This window comes from Molothrus aeneus, chromosome 13 (genome assembly GCF_037042795.1).
Source record: "Molothrus aeneus isolate 106 chromosome 13, BPBGC_Maene_1.0, whole genome shotgun sequence".
Taxonomy (NCBI): Eukaryota; Metazoa; Chordata; class Aves; order Passeriformes; family Icteridae; genus Molothrus; species Molothrus aeneus.
In genome coordinates, this window is record NC_089658.1 from 11,932,427 (window position 1) to 11,947,743 (window position 15,317).

Below are 15,317 nucleotides of genomic sequence, written 5' to 3' on the forward strand. Positions count from 1 at the left end.
CAGAGCCTCCTGGGGGAGGAAACAGGAACCTGAGATGGCTCATGAAAAGATGAACTCGATGGACTTCCTGCAACAGGCATGTTCATTCTGGAAGAGCTCATGAGGTGATGACCTCACCCATCAGAAATGTGCAGTTACATGATTGTGCTGGAATGCTGGGACTCAGTTCACTCACTTGTTGAAGTTGATGAGCCATATGGCCAGCTCTTCAGGGGCTGTCTTGTCCCAGTGGATGGTGTAGCCTTTCCTCAGAGTTACAACTGGCTGATACTGCTGGTAATGAGTGCTTTTGCTCAAAGCCCCTTCCAAGTAGAGCGGGTGATTGTGGTAGTCATTTTTTATTATTTTCATTTTCAGGTTGGCTGGCTTGTAGGCTTGGATGTATATCTGAATGGAAAAAAAAAACCAACCAAACAAAAAAAAACATCACCAAGGGTTTAATGAACTACAGTGAAAGGTTCAGATATTCAATAGATGTGAGCTGGAGCAAGTCCTGTGTGCTGGGCAGGAACCTGTGGGCTGTGCACTTATGTTCAACTTCTTAGGCTTCCATTTCAACAAAGCAAACTGTTTTCAGGAAAAAAAAAAGGCTCATTTCCTCATCCACTGAGTTCAAGTGCATGTGCCAGAGGCTGCAGCAGGGCTGAGATATTCCACAGCACCCTGCAACCCCCAGCAGCAGGACAGTATCTACCTCAGACATCTGACTTGTGCTGAACAAGGATCCTTCTGTCCGGATTTCAGAAGCCTGAAACCCAGCTCAGTGGTTAGAAATTGGCTGTAGGGGCACTGCACACAAAAAAACCCCAACTGTTGCAACACACAAGACAAAACCAGGCCCTCTCAGCGAGGAAAGTGAGGACTCTCATGGCAGCAGCAGCACTCAGGGCTCCTGTGGTGGGAAGAATGGTTTGGTGGTCACACACAGGATGAAAGACCATGAAAGCTGAAGTCTAATTTCAACTCATCAGCACATTTCCCATAACACTGTGGGCAACACTTCCTTCCATAAATCAGGGAAAAATAACTAGCTGACAGCCCAGGGATTTATGAATATTAATCTGTGAATGCCCACGGAGCTCTCAGGAGGCTTCAGGCAGAAGTTGTTGGAGTTGTCAGCAGCCAAGGCCAAGGTTTCAGAAAATACACCACAGTATTTCTCATGTTCAAAGTCACCTGTGCAGACATGCTGACAAACAAACACTGAGCACTCTGAAGAAAGTCCATTTCTACAGGTCAAGCTTTAAAGTGCCAAGAAATTTTAAACAAACCAAAGTGATAATGGCACTGCAAGGTGAGCAGCCTTACCTGTGCAAAGTGCCCACTGCAGATGGAGCCTCTCCAGTCGGGCACATCAATGCAGTCAGGGTGCTTGATTAACCAGTTATCCTCTTTGATCAGGTATGAGCCTGGGTATTCTGACACAGAACCATCTACATCATGAAAAACTGATGTTTTGTCACCATCCATATCCAGATCATTGAACCACGGGCCAGGTTCTCCAAAGAAGACTCTTGAAGTAATCTAAACAAAACAGTGGAACAAATTTACATCTCCAGAAAGGAATTCACCACTTAGAGTACAAGAAAAGGATGCCCTTGGTCACTACAGTGGCTCAAATTACCCATTTTCTGACTTAAAAGGTGTGTTTGATTTGTTAGGCAGAGCAGACACACATTTCCCTGCTGACCATGGGGAAAGGCTAAAAGAACAATTTCAGCCTCACCACTGGGAAGGTTTGTCTGAAAATTCTGGAGGAAGGTTCAGGACTTGGGGCGATTTCACGAGAGCCACTTCACTCATTGTTTGCTAACACAGTTTCAAAGTTCCAAGCCACATGAAGTCATCCCAATGTGGGAAACAGACAGCCCTGGGAAATGGCTGCCCAGGCAACTTCTGACTGATATTTTTATCCAGCATAAATAAATGTCATCTTACCAGCCTGCCTTGTGCAATGTGAGAGTGACCAACCAACACTTTTAGGGGAATTTTGCCTTTCCCATCATATTTGGCACTGGTCAGCATTTTTCCTGACCTGTGAGCAAGCCTGCTAATTTTTTGAAAATTAGGCAAGACAAATCATTTCAGCCCAATCATTTTATTTATTTATTTGTTTGTAATGTTTGGCAGCTGGATTTAACAGCTGCTAAAGGTGAACCCCAGTGAAACAGTTAGCACGTATTTGTGCAGGCAAATGCAAAAATAACTCAAAAGAACAGGCCCCAGGACGGGTTCAGACCAGCACCCAGAGGTTCATACTGTAATTCAAAATTTGGCAAACCCCTTTTGGCTGGACTCTGCTCTCATTTATGTCTGCAGAACTGGAGTCTGGAATTACCCTGGTGTGCAGGGCTGCAGAATTATCCTGCATCAGCTCAGTTTCACTGGCTGTTCCCCAAAATCAGTATTTTCTGCTTCTAGGTCAGTCAGGCCTTTCAGAACAGACTTCCTTCTGTTGCTTTAATATCATACCACTGTTGAAAATAAAGGGGGGCTGATTGTTCAGTTTCTGAGACATACAGAAATAGAAATTATTTTCACTTCAGTGTTGCTATGGGGTTTTTTTTAACTGTTCCCTGCATCTGTTTTGCTGCAAACCTGACGGACATTTGGATCTTCTTGTTATTGCACCCATCACATTTCATTGTTGTTAAACTTCTGGCAAAGACAGTGGGCAAGATTTTCTGCTTTTTGCCCACAATCCTACTTCCAAAGCAGGGAGGGCTGTCTGGGAGGGTGTCAGGACCCAGGACATCCCTCTGGCTGTCCAGGACAGCCAGGACCCCTGCCAGGGGGCTCAGAAGCCCTGGCACAGAGCCCAAAACACCTGGGGTTTTGATTATGACCCGTGGAGCAAATTACCAACCTTAGATGAAGATCAGCAAGCCACTACAGTTTAGGTAGAATATTAATGAAGTTATCATGGGGTGGAAAAGTAGATTTTAGGGATTCTGGTATGGGGGTTCAGGAGGCAAGATGGAGGGAACTGGGTGTGTCCAGCCTTTCTCCTTCTTCTTCTTCTTGGCCTCCATCTTCTGCTGTGATGTTGGCACTTACAGATTGGTTTAGAGTAGAAGCTCACTGTCTAACACAGGTGATGGGTATTGGAAAGTTATGGTAAACATTGTACACGTAGTTTTTAGTATAAAGACATAACCCTGCCCTGGGGGCAGGCAGAGTGCCTGGAACTGCCCTGCTGGATGGACCTCGGCAGGGCAGGAGACAATTTTTTATAGATAAGACACAATAAACAACCTTGAGACCGAGAAATTAGGAGCTCTGACTCCTTCTTCAAGCGCCGGGCTGGGAAAAGAGACTTTCTAACCTATCTATCTCGGGGTCACTCTGAGCAGCTAACCATCCCGACAGGAGGGGACTCACAGGGACGTCCTCGAAGCGGATGGCGGTGACGTTGTTGTTGGGGCAGCTCTGCCAGGCGTTGTTGAGGCGGAAGGCGAGGGCACTCGTGTGCCGCCCGTCCAGCGCCGCGAACTTGCGGAACGTGCAGTTCTGGACATTGATGGGCCCATCGTAGAACTGGATCCCTCGGATGGGGAAATCCCTGGAATGCATTCAGAGAGACTTGGTCATGGCACGTTAGCGTCAGGAGATGTGCTCTAGACACGCACGGTCCCACAGCGCTTTCAATTCTTGCAGGCCATAGGATGACTCCTAAGTTCCTGCTTTGGAAGAGAAGGGATTTCCCTTCTTTTCAGCTCTCTTATCCTTGCAAGTTCAGCTCAAGTTCTCTCGTGGTGAACAGATCACCTTTATTTAGCCTGTACTTCTCCAGGGAAGGAAGTAACAGCAATGCCAAAGGACTGAGCTAAAGATGAATAAATTCGTGTTTGCCATCAGAAATGAGTTCTGCAGCAGTGAAACCTGAAACTCAGCAGAGCTGTGCAGACTCCTTGGGCTGAGTAATGGCGGGGCTAAAAGAAATCCCACCACATCTTTCAAAGGGATTTGGAAAGAAACATTGCAAATCAACTGCAATAAAAAATGTTTTTGAAAACAAGGAAAGGTCCTACAATCTATAGAGCTAACAAGAGTTGATAGGGCAGATTAATTAATCTTTAATCTCTTAACCTTTTCTGATATCAGCTGCAAGGTAAAGAAGACACCATTTTCATACCAATTAAACGAACAAGATGCTTAAGGCCTTTAAGAGCTAAGATAAGACATTTCAAATTTCACTTATGATAAATAAATTTGATCCCTTCCTGGTATGATCCCTTAGAGAATTCCTGCCTGCTCCAGTGCATTTGTTCTGAGTTTCTGCATACAACATCCAAGATGACATATGTCCACATATGTGTAAAGGATATTAGGAGACTCATAGCAGAATGGGTTTTCATTATTGGTATAGTTTATAAGTCACCAGCATCACTGCTGACAGCAAAATTGAGGTCAATTTTGCAATATGGCAGAAAAGGATCAGCTGAGCTGTTTGCTCACTGTGGGGCTACTGTAGTGAGAGCACTGAGCACACACATGAGCACATGCAAGCCTAGGAAGGGGTTTCTATGAGCCTTCCTGGAGCTGATGGAGCTCAGCTCATTGCTCAGCACTGCTGATCACACGTCCAGAGGTGCCCTGCTAGCACAGAGTACTCTTGCTGTCCTCTCAAATCCCCTTGCAAAGGGGAGGGGGAAGGAGAGAGGAGCCTGATCTGTCTTGGCAGCCTGCAAGGATGTACCTGCCAGCAGCAGCTGCACAGTGAGGACTCTGGGATTGGGAAACATGAAATTAAATCCTTTCTGTGTAATGGTTATTAAACTGAGCAGCGCTGAGGAAACCACACTGGGCTGGATTTGTGAGTGAGTGCTTTGATGTGCTGAGCGGAACTTACGGGCCGATGGGCAGGGTCCTTCCCCGGTGATCCAGGCCCCCAGGCCCCCAGATCTCATTGTCCATGGTCTCCGTGCCCAGGTTTCCACTCTCACCCACAAACAGGCTGTTCTTGATCTCCTGCTTGGAGCCATCATCATGAGGGAAGGTGCCACCACTGAGAAGAAAGGGCTGGAGGTGAAAGGGGCTGCTGACAGCCAGCCCCAGCCCTGTGCCCTGCCACCCATCCCTGCCACCCAGCCCTGTCACCCATCCCTGCCACACAGCCCTGCCACCCAGCCCTGCCACCCAGCCCTGTCGCACAGCCCTGTGCCCAGCCCTGCCACCCAGCCCTGCCGCACAGCCCTGCCACCCAGCCCTGCCACCCAGCCCTGTGCCCAGCCCTGTCACCCAGCCCTGTCACCCATCCCTGCCACACAGCCCTGTCACCCATCCCTGCCACACAGCCCTGCCACCCAGCCCTGCCACACTTGCCTTGCCAAGGTCAGCCCAATGCCATTGTCAGCAAACCTGCCAAGAGAAGAGAGATGCTTCAGAAGAGATTTGGGGTGGCTTTGGTTTGTCATGTCAAACTATAACAAGCAAACTAGTGGGGAATAGCAGGGATTTATTACTGTACAGTGCTCAGGGGAACTCGGGTTTTCCCAGACTTGTTCCCATTCCAGTTTTGGAAGATCTCTTTTGGCACATCTTGCAGAATTTTCACATCACATGAAGCAGCAGACACACACCTGATTGCTCCAGCTGGGGTTAAGATGGTGATTACTAGCCATAGTTTACTTGCCTGATAAAGCTTTATCCCTTTGTCTAATGATCACATGCTTTTCTCTGGTAGATAAAACAATCATGCTTATCTCCCACTCCAACCAGCTTTTATTATTTAATGGTGCTTTGCCTTACACACTGTGCTTCCCTGTCTTCATGTTTCACAAACTGCTTCCACAAAAGAGCTTTGCAAGGTGATAAAAAAAGAGCAGCTTGGCTTTTCTTTCCTCAACAGGAATACAGAGACCAGAGCTTCCATATTAAAAATAAAAATAATAATAAAAAAAATTAGAATATCTTTCTATTTTGCTGAAATTTCAGGATAAGATAAATCACAGATGTTGGTCCTTGACTGCTGCTTAGAGAAATGCCACTACGAACTGATAGTTCAAGTCAGTCTTGATGCTGTTTGCACACCAGCATCACCTCCCACGTCTGTCACTGATGCTGGCAGTGGTTTGGGAGCAGATCCCCTCACTGTGCTGTTGTCTGTAGGTGGCAGCCCTTCCCACCCTATGGCCTCCTTGCTTCCCTGCAGGCCACATTAACGCTGGCCCTGTTAATGGGATACATAAATTAGATTCTAGCCTTAGAAAAGGAAATGGCTCTGGCTATAAAGACAATTACAGTTTGATGGCTGCTTCCTCCAATTTACACACACTCAGAGATTTGCTGCTGGAAACTCATAAAGCACTTGGTGCTTTAGCACCCTGGCAAAGGATACTCAGCAATGCAAATGTCCCAGTGACCCCAGTGGGATCTGTGAGGACAACACTTGCTGGCCTTGGAGCAGGGTGGATTTTTGTGGGTCATAAGAAACACAAACTGTATCGCTCAATATGACATTTCTGAGTGTTCTGCTACAGCCCCATTCTCACCAGGTCACTGCTGCCAGCTTATCCCACTGGCTGCTCTAAGAGGTTTGGGTCACTCCAAGGTAAGGCAGCTCTGGCTGGGAATTGGACACCAGGTATCAGCGTGGCAGCCATTCCCACCACGGTTATCACAATATCCCTCCTAAAGGGGCTTTTTCCTTCTTCTCCTCTTTGCTAGGATTGATATCAGGAGCCTGGCTCAGAAACAGAAACTGCAGCAGATCATCTGTTTTCAAGTGCAAAACAAATATCAGCTCTGGCCAGGGCAGGAAATGGCCTTCAAAGAGCACAACACACACTTGCCCAGACTCTCTCCCTTGCTGCTGTGATGCATAGTTTTATGTCTGCTTCATCAGTACCTGCTTATTCAGCATTACACTGAACCACATAAAACTGATCTGTGACCAGCCTGAGCCAGGAAAGGTGGTGCATTTCACTGTTTTCTTTTCAAAGCACCTCATCTTTAATATTAAAAAAAATAGGTTTTATTTTTAGTTATTTGCATCTGTGCATCTGTATTGTGACGATTTATTGCTGGTCAGCATCACACAGAGACACAACCTGGGGCATCCTCAGCTCAGACAAAGCAGGTTTTGTTTGTGTAAAATAATGCCTGTGGTGGCTTAACATTTCATCTTCATTTCAATCTTGGCCATATGAAAGGCACAAAGCGATATAAATAGTCTGAACCACAGCTATGCTTGCCATAAACACCAGGCTGAACTCTGAGAGTTGAAATAAGGCAAAACTCACTGGCAGTTGTCCAGCCACACATCTCCACCTCGCAGCCAGGCCCCGTGATCCTGATTCTTGTAGGCAATAAAGCCCTCAATTATTGCAGGTTCCCTGGGCTTCAGAGGATCAGCATCCTTGTGGGGGCTGTACCTGCAAGCAGAGGGAGAGAGGAAAGGTTGGTTGGTGAGGGAAGGTGGCCTTGCTGCCTGCATGGCCCCGCTGAACATCTGCTTTATGGTAACTCAGGAACAGCTTTGGGACCACTCTCCATCCACATAGCGTGTCTGCTCAAGCTGTGATGGCCAGGCCCAGCTGCCAAGGGAAGGAAGGTCCAGGCAAGGCAGTTGTAAAGATCTGCTCCAAGTTTCCTTTCACCTTTCCGGTGTTGTATTGCTGATATATTGCTGAAAGCATGGAAAGTTTATTATTGCTCCCAAAAGTTCCAGATATATTTTTTTTAAATCTCTTACTGCTATCCTTTAGCATGTTCCTGTTATTTAGATAAATATTCTTTTGTTTTCCCTTTTGAGCATTCTTATCTCCTAACTCTGGCTATACTGTGGCCATGAGTACCACTGCCAAAATTTTCTTGCTGTGGAAAGGAATTTAAAAATCTTGGAGAGGGGCTGAGAGCGTGTCCTTCACTACTCCCACTACACAGGACACACGTACAAGATTTAGTGACCCTGAAGTTCTCAGTATGATGAAATATTGGCCTGATTTGGTGAAAAAAAGCAGACAGAAGCAGAAACTGCAGCAATGTGTGCCCTCAGCTGCTCCCTGACAGCCACTGCTTGGGCCACAGGATCTGAGCGAGGTGATGCTGAGCTTGGCTGTCATTTACCCTGTCCTGAGGCACCTTTCTGCTGTTGGAGGAGCATCCTCCATCACACTGCACAGCTTAGAAAACCTGACAGATGAGTATCCAGCTCAGTGCCAGCAGCGGATGGTCCAGAGATTAAAATTCATTCCTCACCATGGCTAGCGAGGCCAAGCTGTCAAATTGCTAACAGATATTCAATAGCACTTTGCTTTGCTTAATAAGCCATCATATCAATCTAAAACTGAGCATCAGGCTGATAGGGTTCCAATAAATGAATATTGCTTTGGCAGCTCCATCACTGTGAATTTACTTTCAGAGACAGATTTAGTATCAGCTCTTGTGAATTCCCCAGGCATTGTTAAGTACAGATATTTTGAGTTGAATTCCAATTTCATTCACATCCATGATAACTGGAAGAACATTACAGGGTCCAGAATTTGACTTGGACATTTAATGCTGTTACTGAATGCAGAATAATCTCTCCAACTCTGTCACTGTCCAGCCTAGCTCACAGTTTGCTCCAGCCAGCCCAACTTCAGTCATTTATTCAGTTCAGTCTTGTCACGTGAAAGGTGGAAAATGGAATAAATAATCTGAGCTGCAGTTTATGCTGCTGGCTAATCCCTGAGCACAACCACGAGTGCATTATGAATTGTTTGGCTTCCAAGGGCCATTCCTGCCCTTGTATGGCAGGGGAGAAATTGCCTTTTCTAACCACTAACTGCGCCTGTGGCAGCAGGCAGCTCCCCAAGGCACGTGTTCATGCAAAAGCAGCATCAGGCTCCCAAGAGCAGGCTGCTCTTAGGTTTTTTTTTTAGCAGCTACTTTTACTATTGAATTTATCATTTAATTAACTGAGCATTTAAATAATGTAAATAACATTCGCTGTTGAACATCTTTTAGCATCAGCTGCTAGCCAGGGTGATGTGGATAACTGATATCTGAGCTCCTGGCTGGGCTCCCCTGGGAAGATGGATCCCACCCCTGTAATGCCTCCCCAGTGCATGTCTACAGCAGTCTGGGTAACCCACACCCCAGAGATGAGAAGGAGATAGAGTTGCCATTCTCCCCTGCTGAGCAGAGGCTTTCAGCAGGTTTCTCTTCCTTACATGGTTTCTCCTGTCAAGAAATGCAGTTGTGGGGGAATGTAGGATAGGGTGCAACTGGAGGCAATTGGTCTGTTAGGAAAGAAACTATGACATTTGAGAGTATTTAAGTCCTTTTACATGTCTGGGGGTTGGTAACTAAGAGCCAGACTCAACCTCTAATGAGATATAAGGGTGCAAGTGCAGCCCTTTCATCAGCCTCCTCTGGGGCCAGCTCTGGGGAAAGAGTAGGTTCTCAGAAGCCACCAGACCACACTAGGTCTGCTGATGTGATCCAGTCTGCAGAGGGGTTTCCATTATTTCTAAATTACTCCATTAGACCACAGAGAGGCTGTGCACAGCAGCAGAAATGAAGGATCACTCTGTGTATTTAATTGTGATTGTTACTGCAGTGTCAGATTTGGAACTAGACTGAAATCTGAAATCAAAGCATGAGCCCCATGACATAAGCACTCCGTGTTCAAGCAGGTTCTAAAAGAATGAACAAAATTAATAACATTCCCAAGAAATACTGATATTTCTTATTCCTAAGAAACTCTTGCAGCAACTTCTGCCCAGAGGGACTGTTGACCAGGCAGTGAATTTTCTTCCTTATCTAAAAAATTCAAAAATCAATGGAATTCAAAAATCAGTGGAAACACCCTACAGCAGATGTAATATCCAAGCCAGCTCAGCTCAGAGCTAAAAAACCAGAAAGGTGTGGGTGTTGAGGGTCCCTTATAAAGGAGAATGGAGAGATGAAGTCAGAAATGGCAAGGTGTATCTAAGAACTTTCTTCAAAAAGAGCCACCCCAAAGGCATTGCAATGATTCTTGTGAGCTTCCCTTGTGGGGCAATTTCATAGCTTTCAATCAGTGTTTTAGAGAAATCTTTCCCAAATCAAGCTATGCAAAACACTTTACCTCCCAGAAATCAGTGTGAGGATAGGTCTTTTGTCCTTGGCAGAGGCTGGGGTGGTTTTAACACCATTATCAATGATCATTCCAGCCTAAAGGAAAACAGAAAAGCAATTATCACAGTATATAAATTTTACAGCTCTTTCCATCTCCAAACACTACTTCCAATTGTTCTAAGCCAAAGTCACCCACATGATGCTAGGAACAGCTTCTGTCAATAGCATGTGAAACAGAGGGCTTCCAGGACTATCCAGACTTGCATATACCCCCCAAAATGGCTGCAAATTTCCAAAGCTGCATTTTTCTCATAATTGCATGTATTCACACACACCTATACCTTCAGCTTCAGTCTAAAGCCCTCAGTAACACAACATGGCACGCTAAGGAGCAAATCAGCAGAGACAGCAATTAGACACAGCGGCCGTGTTTATCTCTCTAGAAGCTGTTCAGGTAATTGCCAGCATTGGCAGCTGAGGTGTATCATTAGACAGGCTGCCAGCAGATGCTCCTGGGGGCAGTATTTCAGGAGCACAGAGGCAGGGAAGCAGCCTTAGCAGAGGGGAGAGCCTCTCTGGATGCCCAAGCGTCAAGCGGAGCAGGTGCCGGCTGGCCCCGAGCGCTCCCGCGAGCTGCCTTATCTGAGCCACAAACAAGCAGAGCTGCAGAGCTCCAAGGGAAACAGAAGGCACAGGCTGTAATAGCCTGCAGGCCCAGGGAGCTGGAGGGAGGGATGGGGTTTGTTCTGAGGGCAGCATTCCCAGTGCTGCAGACTCACCCGGTAGTTGGAGTGCGCGCGGTTGTTGGAGAATTTCCCCATGGGCATGTGCTCCGAGTAGCCGGGGGAGTACATGCCTGCCGAGGGGCCCGTGGGCACGTGGTGCAGCACAAACCAAAAGCCTGTTTCCTGAGAGAGAGAAGGGACATCTGAGACTTTGCTGACAAGACATACACCCTGAGATTTCAGGACAAATCACAGCCATTGACCCATGTAACGCTCTATGGAAGAGTTTAACGCACACGAAGAGTTTAACGCACACGCTCTTACATTGTAACCCATGTAAGAGTTTAACGCACATGAACATTGATATTCACCCTTCTGATCTTCAGGGTGACTCAGGTTAAGTTTTGGCATCGATATTGGAGCATAAGTGAGACTTTCCAAACTTAAAAATCAAATAATTTTTGTTTAGTGGCCTAAAAATTTAACAAGGAGTCCTAATACAGGTACCCAAGATTTGAAAGCTTTGGAAAGACCACATCTCTCTGTTTTCTTGTTTTTGTCTTCTCAGGACAATAAGGGCTCCTGATGTGACCAAAAATGTCTGTGGAATTAGCATTAGGGCTGACTGAAATTTCGGAGCACCATTACTGTACTATAATCAACAATATCATTGCCAAAGGCTTCTCTGAGACTCCACAGTCACATTTATTTAATTTATTCAGGCTGCACACTGTGGAATTTTGTTAAATCCAGCTCTAGAAACAGCAAGTGACAAGAAGTTTGGAGCAAAAGCAAAACCATTCTTTTTATTGGTGCCACCAGCCACAATAATGTGTGTCTCAATCAAACAGCTTTAAAAATGTCTGTGTCACAAAAGCAGGTTTTATTCCAGTGAGAGCCTCCCTCAGCCTTGCAGGGCTGTCACTGGCTTGAGCTGTTACCAAATAAGAAACTTGTGCACTCACTTCAGATCCAGCAGCTGCACAGTTTATAAGGTTGTTGTGTGGGTTGGCTATCCAGAAGGTTGATACAGCACTGCAGGTCAGAAAAACAAAGAATGACATGAAAATGACACTTTGAGCACAGACCAGAGTCACCCATAAACTCCCCCAGTGCAGGCAGGGCTGATACCTCCCCAGATAAGGGGCCCTGCCCAGGGGCAAGAGGAATGTGTTTTTTCTTTCTCTTCTCATACCTCATGTCTTCTGTGGTATGACAGAGAACATGGCCCTATCTTTTAAAACTCCATGTATTAAATGAGGAATTTCAACTGCAATTCCAAGCCTGCTATGAAGCTGTCAGATGTCAATCATGTTTTATGATAAGGCAAATATGTTGTTGCCCAAGTCACAGAAAAGAACTTTGCCCCCACATAAGCGCTTGGGTTCATTAGAGACTCGTTTAATCAAGGAACCCAATGAATTGCCCACTAAGGGCTTTCCAAGTGTACTCCCCTATCTGCCTGTTCCAAGAGCTGCTGTGATTGATTAACTTTATTTGCTCCCACCCTCCTGCATATTTCTTTTGGGACAAAAGCATTCCATTTGTCTAAGGCACATAAAAGACTCTCAACTGAAAGATTCCCATCAAGGAGGACAGATCAATCCATCCATCACTGTCCATCCTGTGACATGCAGAATTTGTTAACCAACAGGCACAAAAAAAAACTCCAGCACTTACAGCCAGCAGACTGGCCCCTAAATCTGCTGGGTGAGATTTGCCCTTCTGCAGGATATGAACCTGTGGAACCTTTATGTCTATTTTTTTCTTGCCTGAGGGACTTCACAGGGGCTTTAGGCCAACTGATTTTGCTGATGCATTTCCGTTTGTCTGACTTTATCATGAAAACAGCAAAATTTTTCTATTTTAGGCGTGGGACTGGCTTAGAAATAAACAAATTTGGATTATTTATAGACCACCTCCTGCTGTGTAGGCAAGAGCAAGGACAGTGTATTTCCACAGTGACCTGTCTTTCAGCCTAATCTGTTCTTCAGAGCCACATGGATTGGGCAGGTTAGTGTCATTTGGCACAATCCTGGTGTTTGAATTCCTAGCAGCAGCTCCCTGCCTGCCTCTCCCAAGCTGATGGAGCCACAGCTGGTGCTCATCCCCGTCTCTGCACTGGGATTAGTGTTGGTGTACTCATGCACTTCCAGGCTGGATGAGCCTAGTGCAAAACAAGCTGAGCTGTTTTTCTGACCAGATTTTGAATTCTTTTATAAATGAAGACAGGGCAGATCAAAGCACCATAACACCTTTCCATTAGAAAACACTCATTCATGCAACAGTCTTCAAAATTACACACAAAATATGTCCCTATGACTATTAAACAAATTATCAGTGGAAAATGAGCATATTGGCTAATTAACCCTTATTTTAAGAATAGGGGCATTAGGTGTATTTTATAAACAAACACAGATGTGAAAAAGAGCATTGCATGACTTCCTCTCTAACCCTTGCCAAACTAAAAATTTAAAAATATCTCCAAACAAAACCTCAGCTTGTTCTGAGGACAAAATGGGTGATACTGAAATCTTTTCAAAATCAGCTGCCATTTGAGATGCACACAAATGTCAGAACATGGCCCACTCTGAACTCAGCAACTTTTTGCTGAGCCATCAGGTTCAAGACTCTATAAAGCACAAGGCAGGGCTTGCACACTTTGAAAGAAAGATTTACAATATTTTAGGTGGGAACTATCTCAATGGACTTTATGAAAAAAGTTAAAAGTACGCCTTAGGTCTGTAGGCATCTGAATAGCACAACAATAAAGACCCCAAGGAAAATGCTCCCCCAAATTTGGGACAAAGAGCCCTACAGACATCTACATAATCCCATACACAGAATGCTGTCTGTTATGGCTAAGTCCTGCAAGGAGAAGGAGAGGGAGAAGGAAAAGGAGAAGGAGAAGGAGAAGGAGGAGAAGGAGAAGGAGGAGAAGGAGAAGGAGAAGGAGAAGGAGAAGGAGAAGGAGAAGGAGAAGGAGAAGGAGAAGGAGAAGGAGAAGGAGAAGGAGAAGGAGAAGGAGAAGAAGGAGGAGAAGGAGAAGGAGAAGGTGAAAGGCTCCTACTCACCTGCAGTCCTGCCTGGGCTTAGGGATGTAGCCTGGGTAAGCTCCCTCTGTGATCAGCTTGCACATCCTGCTGTCGCGGTCGGAGGGGAGCAGGGTGCTGGGCTTCACCAGCAGCCCCAGGCAGTGCTCAAACGTGTTGCGCTCCTCTGGTCCATCCTCCGTAAAAAAACAATGGCCCAGGGCATCATAACCCACCACATCCTTCACCTGCATGTACAAAACAAAGGCCAGTGTTAAGGTTTTATGCTTCAGCCACTGCACAATTAGAACAAGCTTTAGTGTGATGGCACATAGGAGCCTCGGTTCCCTTTTGAACTCAGGATCTAGAACCAAAACCAAAAGCAAGATTCCTCTCAGCCCTTCAGAGCTTATAGTCAAAGCAATAACTCCAACACTTAATTAGAATTTGTCATCACCTAGGAAATGTTCATTCCATTCCTTTGTTTGCCTGAGAAATCAGAGACTGTCTTAGCATGAGGCTGGAAAAAACACAGGGTGGGGGATGAGGAGAGGAATTAGACATTCAAATCACATCTGGGCTCATTCATCTTCATGTGGAGTTACATGTGCAGCTACATAAAATGCAGCTCAAAAATGCAGCTGAGATGAAAAATATTTTTCCAGGCTATCAGAGAGGCAGAAATTTGTTTTCCAGACAGGCTGGCTTGTTTTAGGTTTAACGTGATCTTTTTCTTCAAGTTGTTGACAGAAGCTTTGCTTGACCCTGAGACAAATCAGCTGGTATTAATCAATGCTGCTCTGGTTTTGGTTTGGGTGCTGGTGACATCAGGACACTGTTGGTTGGACAGAACAACAGCCCTCACACCACTGGAAGATCTGAGAGCAGGAATGTGAGTTTGAAGCCTAAGGAAGATGGGAAGCAACAGCCCTTGGACATGCAGCAATTGTGTCCAGCAAATCAGCTGCCAGTGGATATATCTGGGATATAGAAAATTAATGTCAGGTCTCCACTGACCAGAGGAAGGTCTGGATCTTCTGGGCTCTTTCCTTGCTGCTCCCATCAGTCACCACTCATCAATCACCTTGGACTCAGGAAACCTCCCCAGCAAAGGTTAACCTGCCACAGAAGTGTTCCTCTAAATGCTTCTGATGAAACAGCAATTGCCAGGGGACAAGGGACAGTATTAACCCTGGTAGAAGGCCTGTTCATCATGGTGTCTCTGAGAGACCAAGTGCATGGGCATTCAATTGCTGGAATTGCTTTTGTAAACAGGCTTGAGACTTCTTTGTCACCTTCACACCTCATTCCTGAGGCAAGGAGCACCAATTTCAAATAAAATCCCAGTATTAGTGTTGAAATGATTACAAATATGTTTTCACATGAGAACAAACACTTTGCTTGCCAAATCTATTACTGGCTTACAACCACACAGACTTCTATTATGTAGCATCCATGCTCCAGTGTAAATTCTCAAATCTCTGAGCACAAGTCATCACAGTAAATTAAACAC

At 45.7% G+C, this 15,317-nt stretch overlaps 1 protein-coding gene across 1 annotated transcript in view; it reads right to left on the bottom strand.

The window, feature by feature from the left end:
- CEMIP (cell migration inducing hyaluronidase 1) overlaps positions 1–15,317 on the bottom strand; it is a 50,540-nt gene that overhangs the window by 8,382 nt on the left and 26,841 nt on the right. The window contains exons 13-22 of the mRNA XM_066558617.1: positions 13,847–14,052; positions 11,738–11,807; positions 10,827–10,955; positions 10,058–10,143; positions 7,245–7,376; positions 5,326–5,361; positions 4,853–5,008; positions 3,382–3,562; positions 1,309–1,524; positions 176–387 (exon numbers count right to left, since the gene is read on the bottom strand). Coding sequence (XP_066414714.1) covers positions 176–387; positions 1,309–1,524; positions 3,382–3,562; positions 4,853–5,008; positions 5,326–5,361; positions 7,245–7,376; positions 10,058–10,143; positions 10,827–10,955; positions 11,738–11,807; positions 13,847–14,052 — 1,424 coding nt within the window. The remainder of the gene's footprint in view (positions 1–175; positions 388–1,308; positions 1,525–3,381; positions 3,563–4,852; positions 5,009–5,325; positions 5,362–7,244; positions 7,377–10,057; positions 10,144–10,826; positions 10,956–11,737; positions 11,808–13,846; positions 14,053–15,317) is intronic.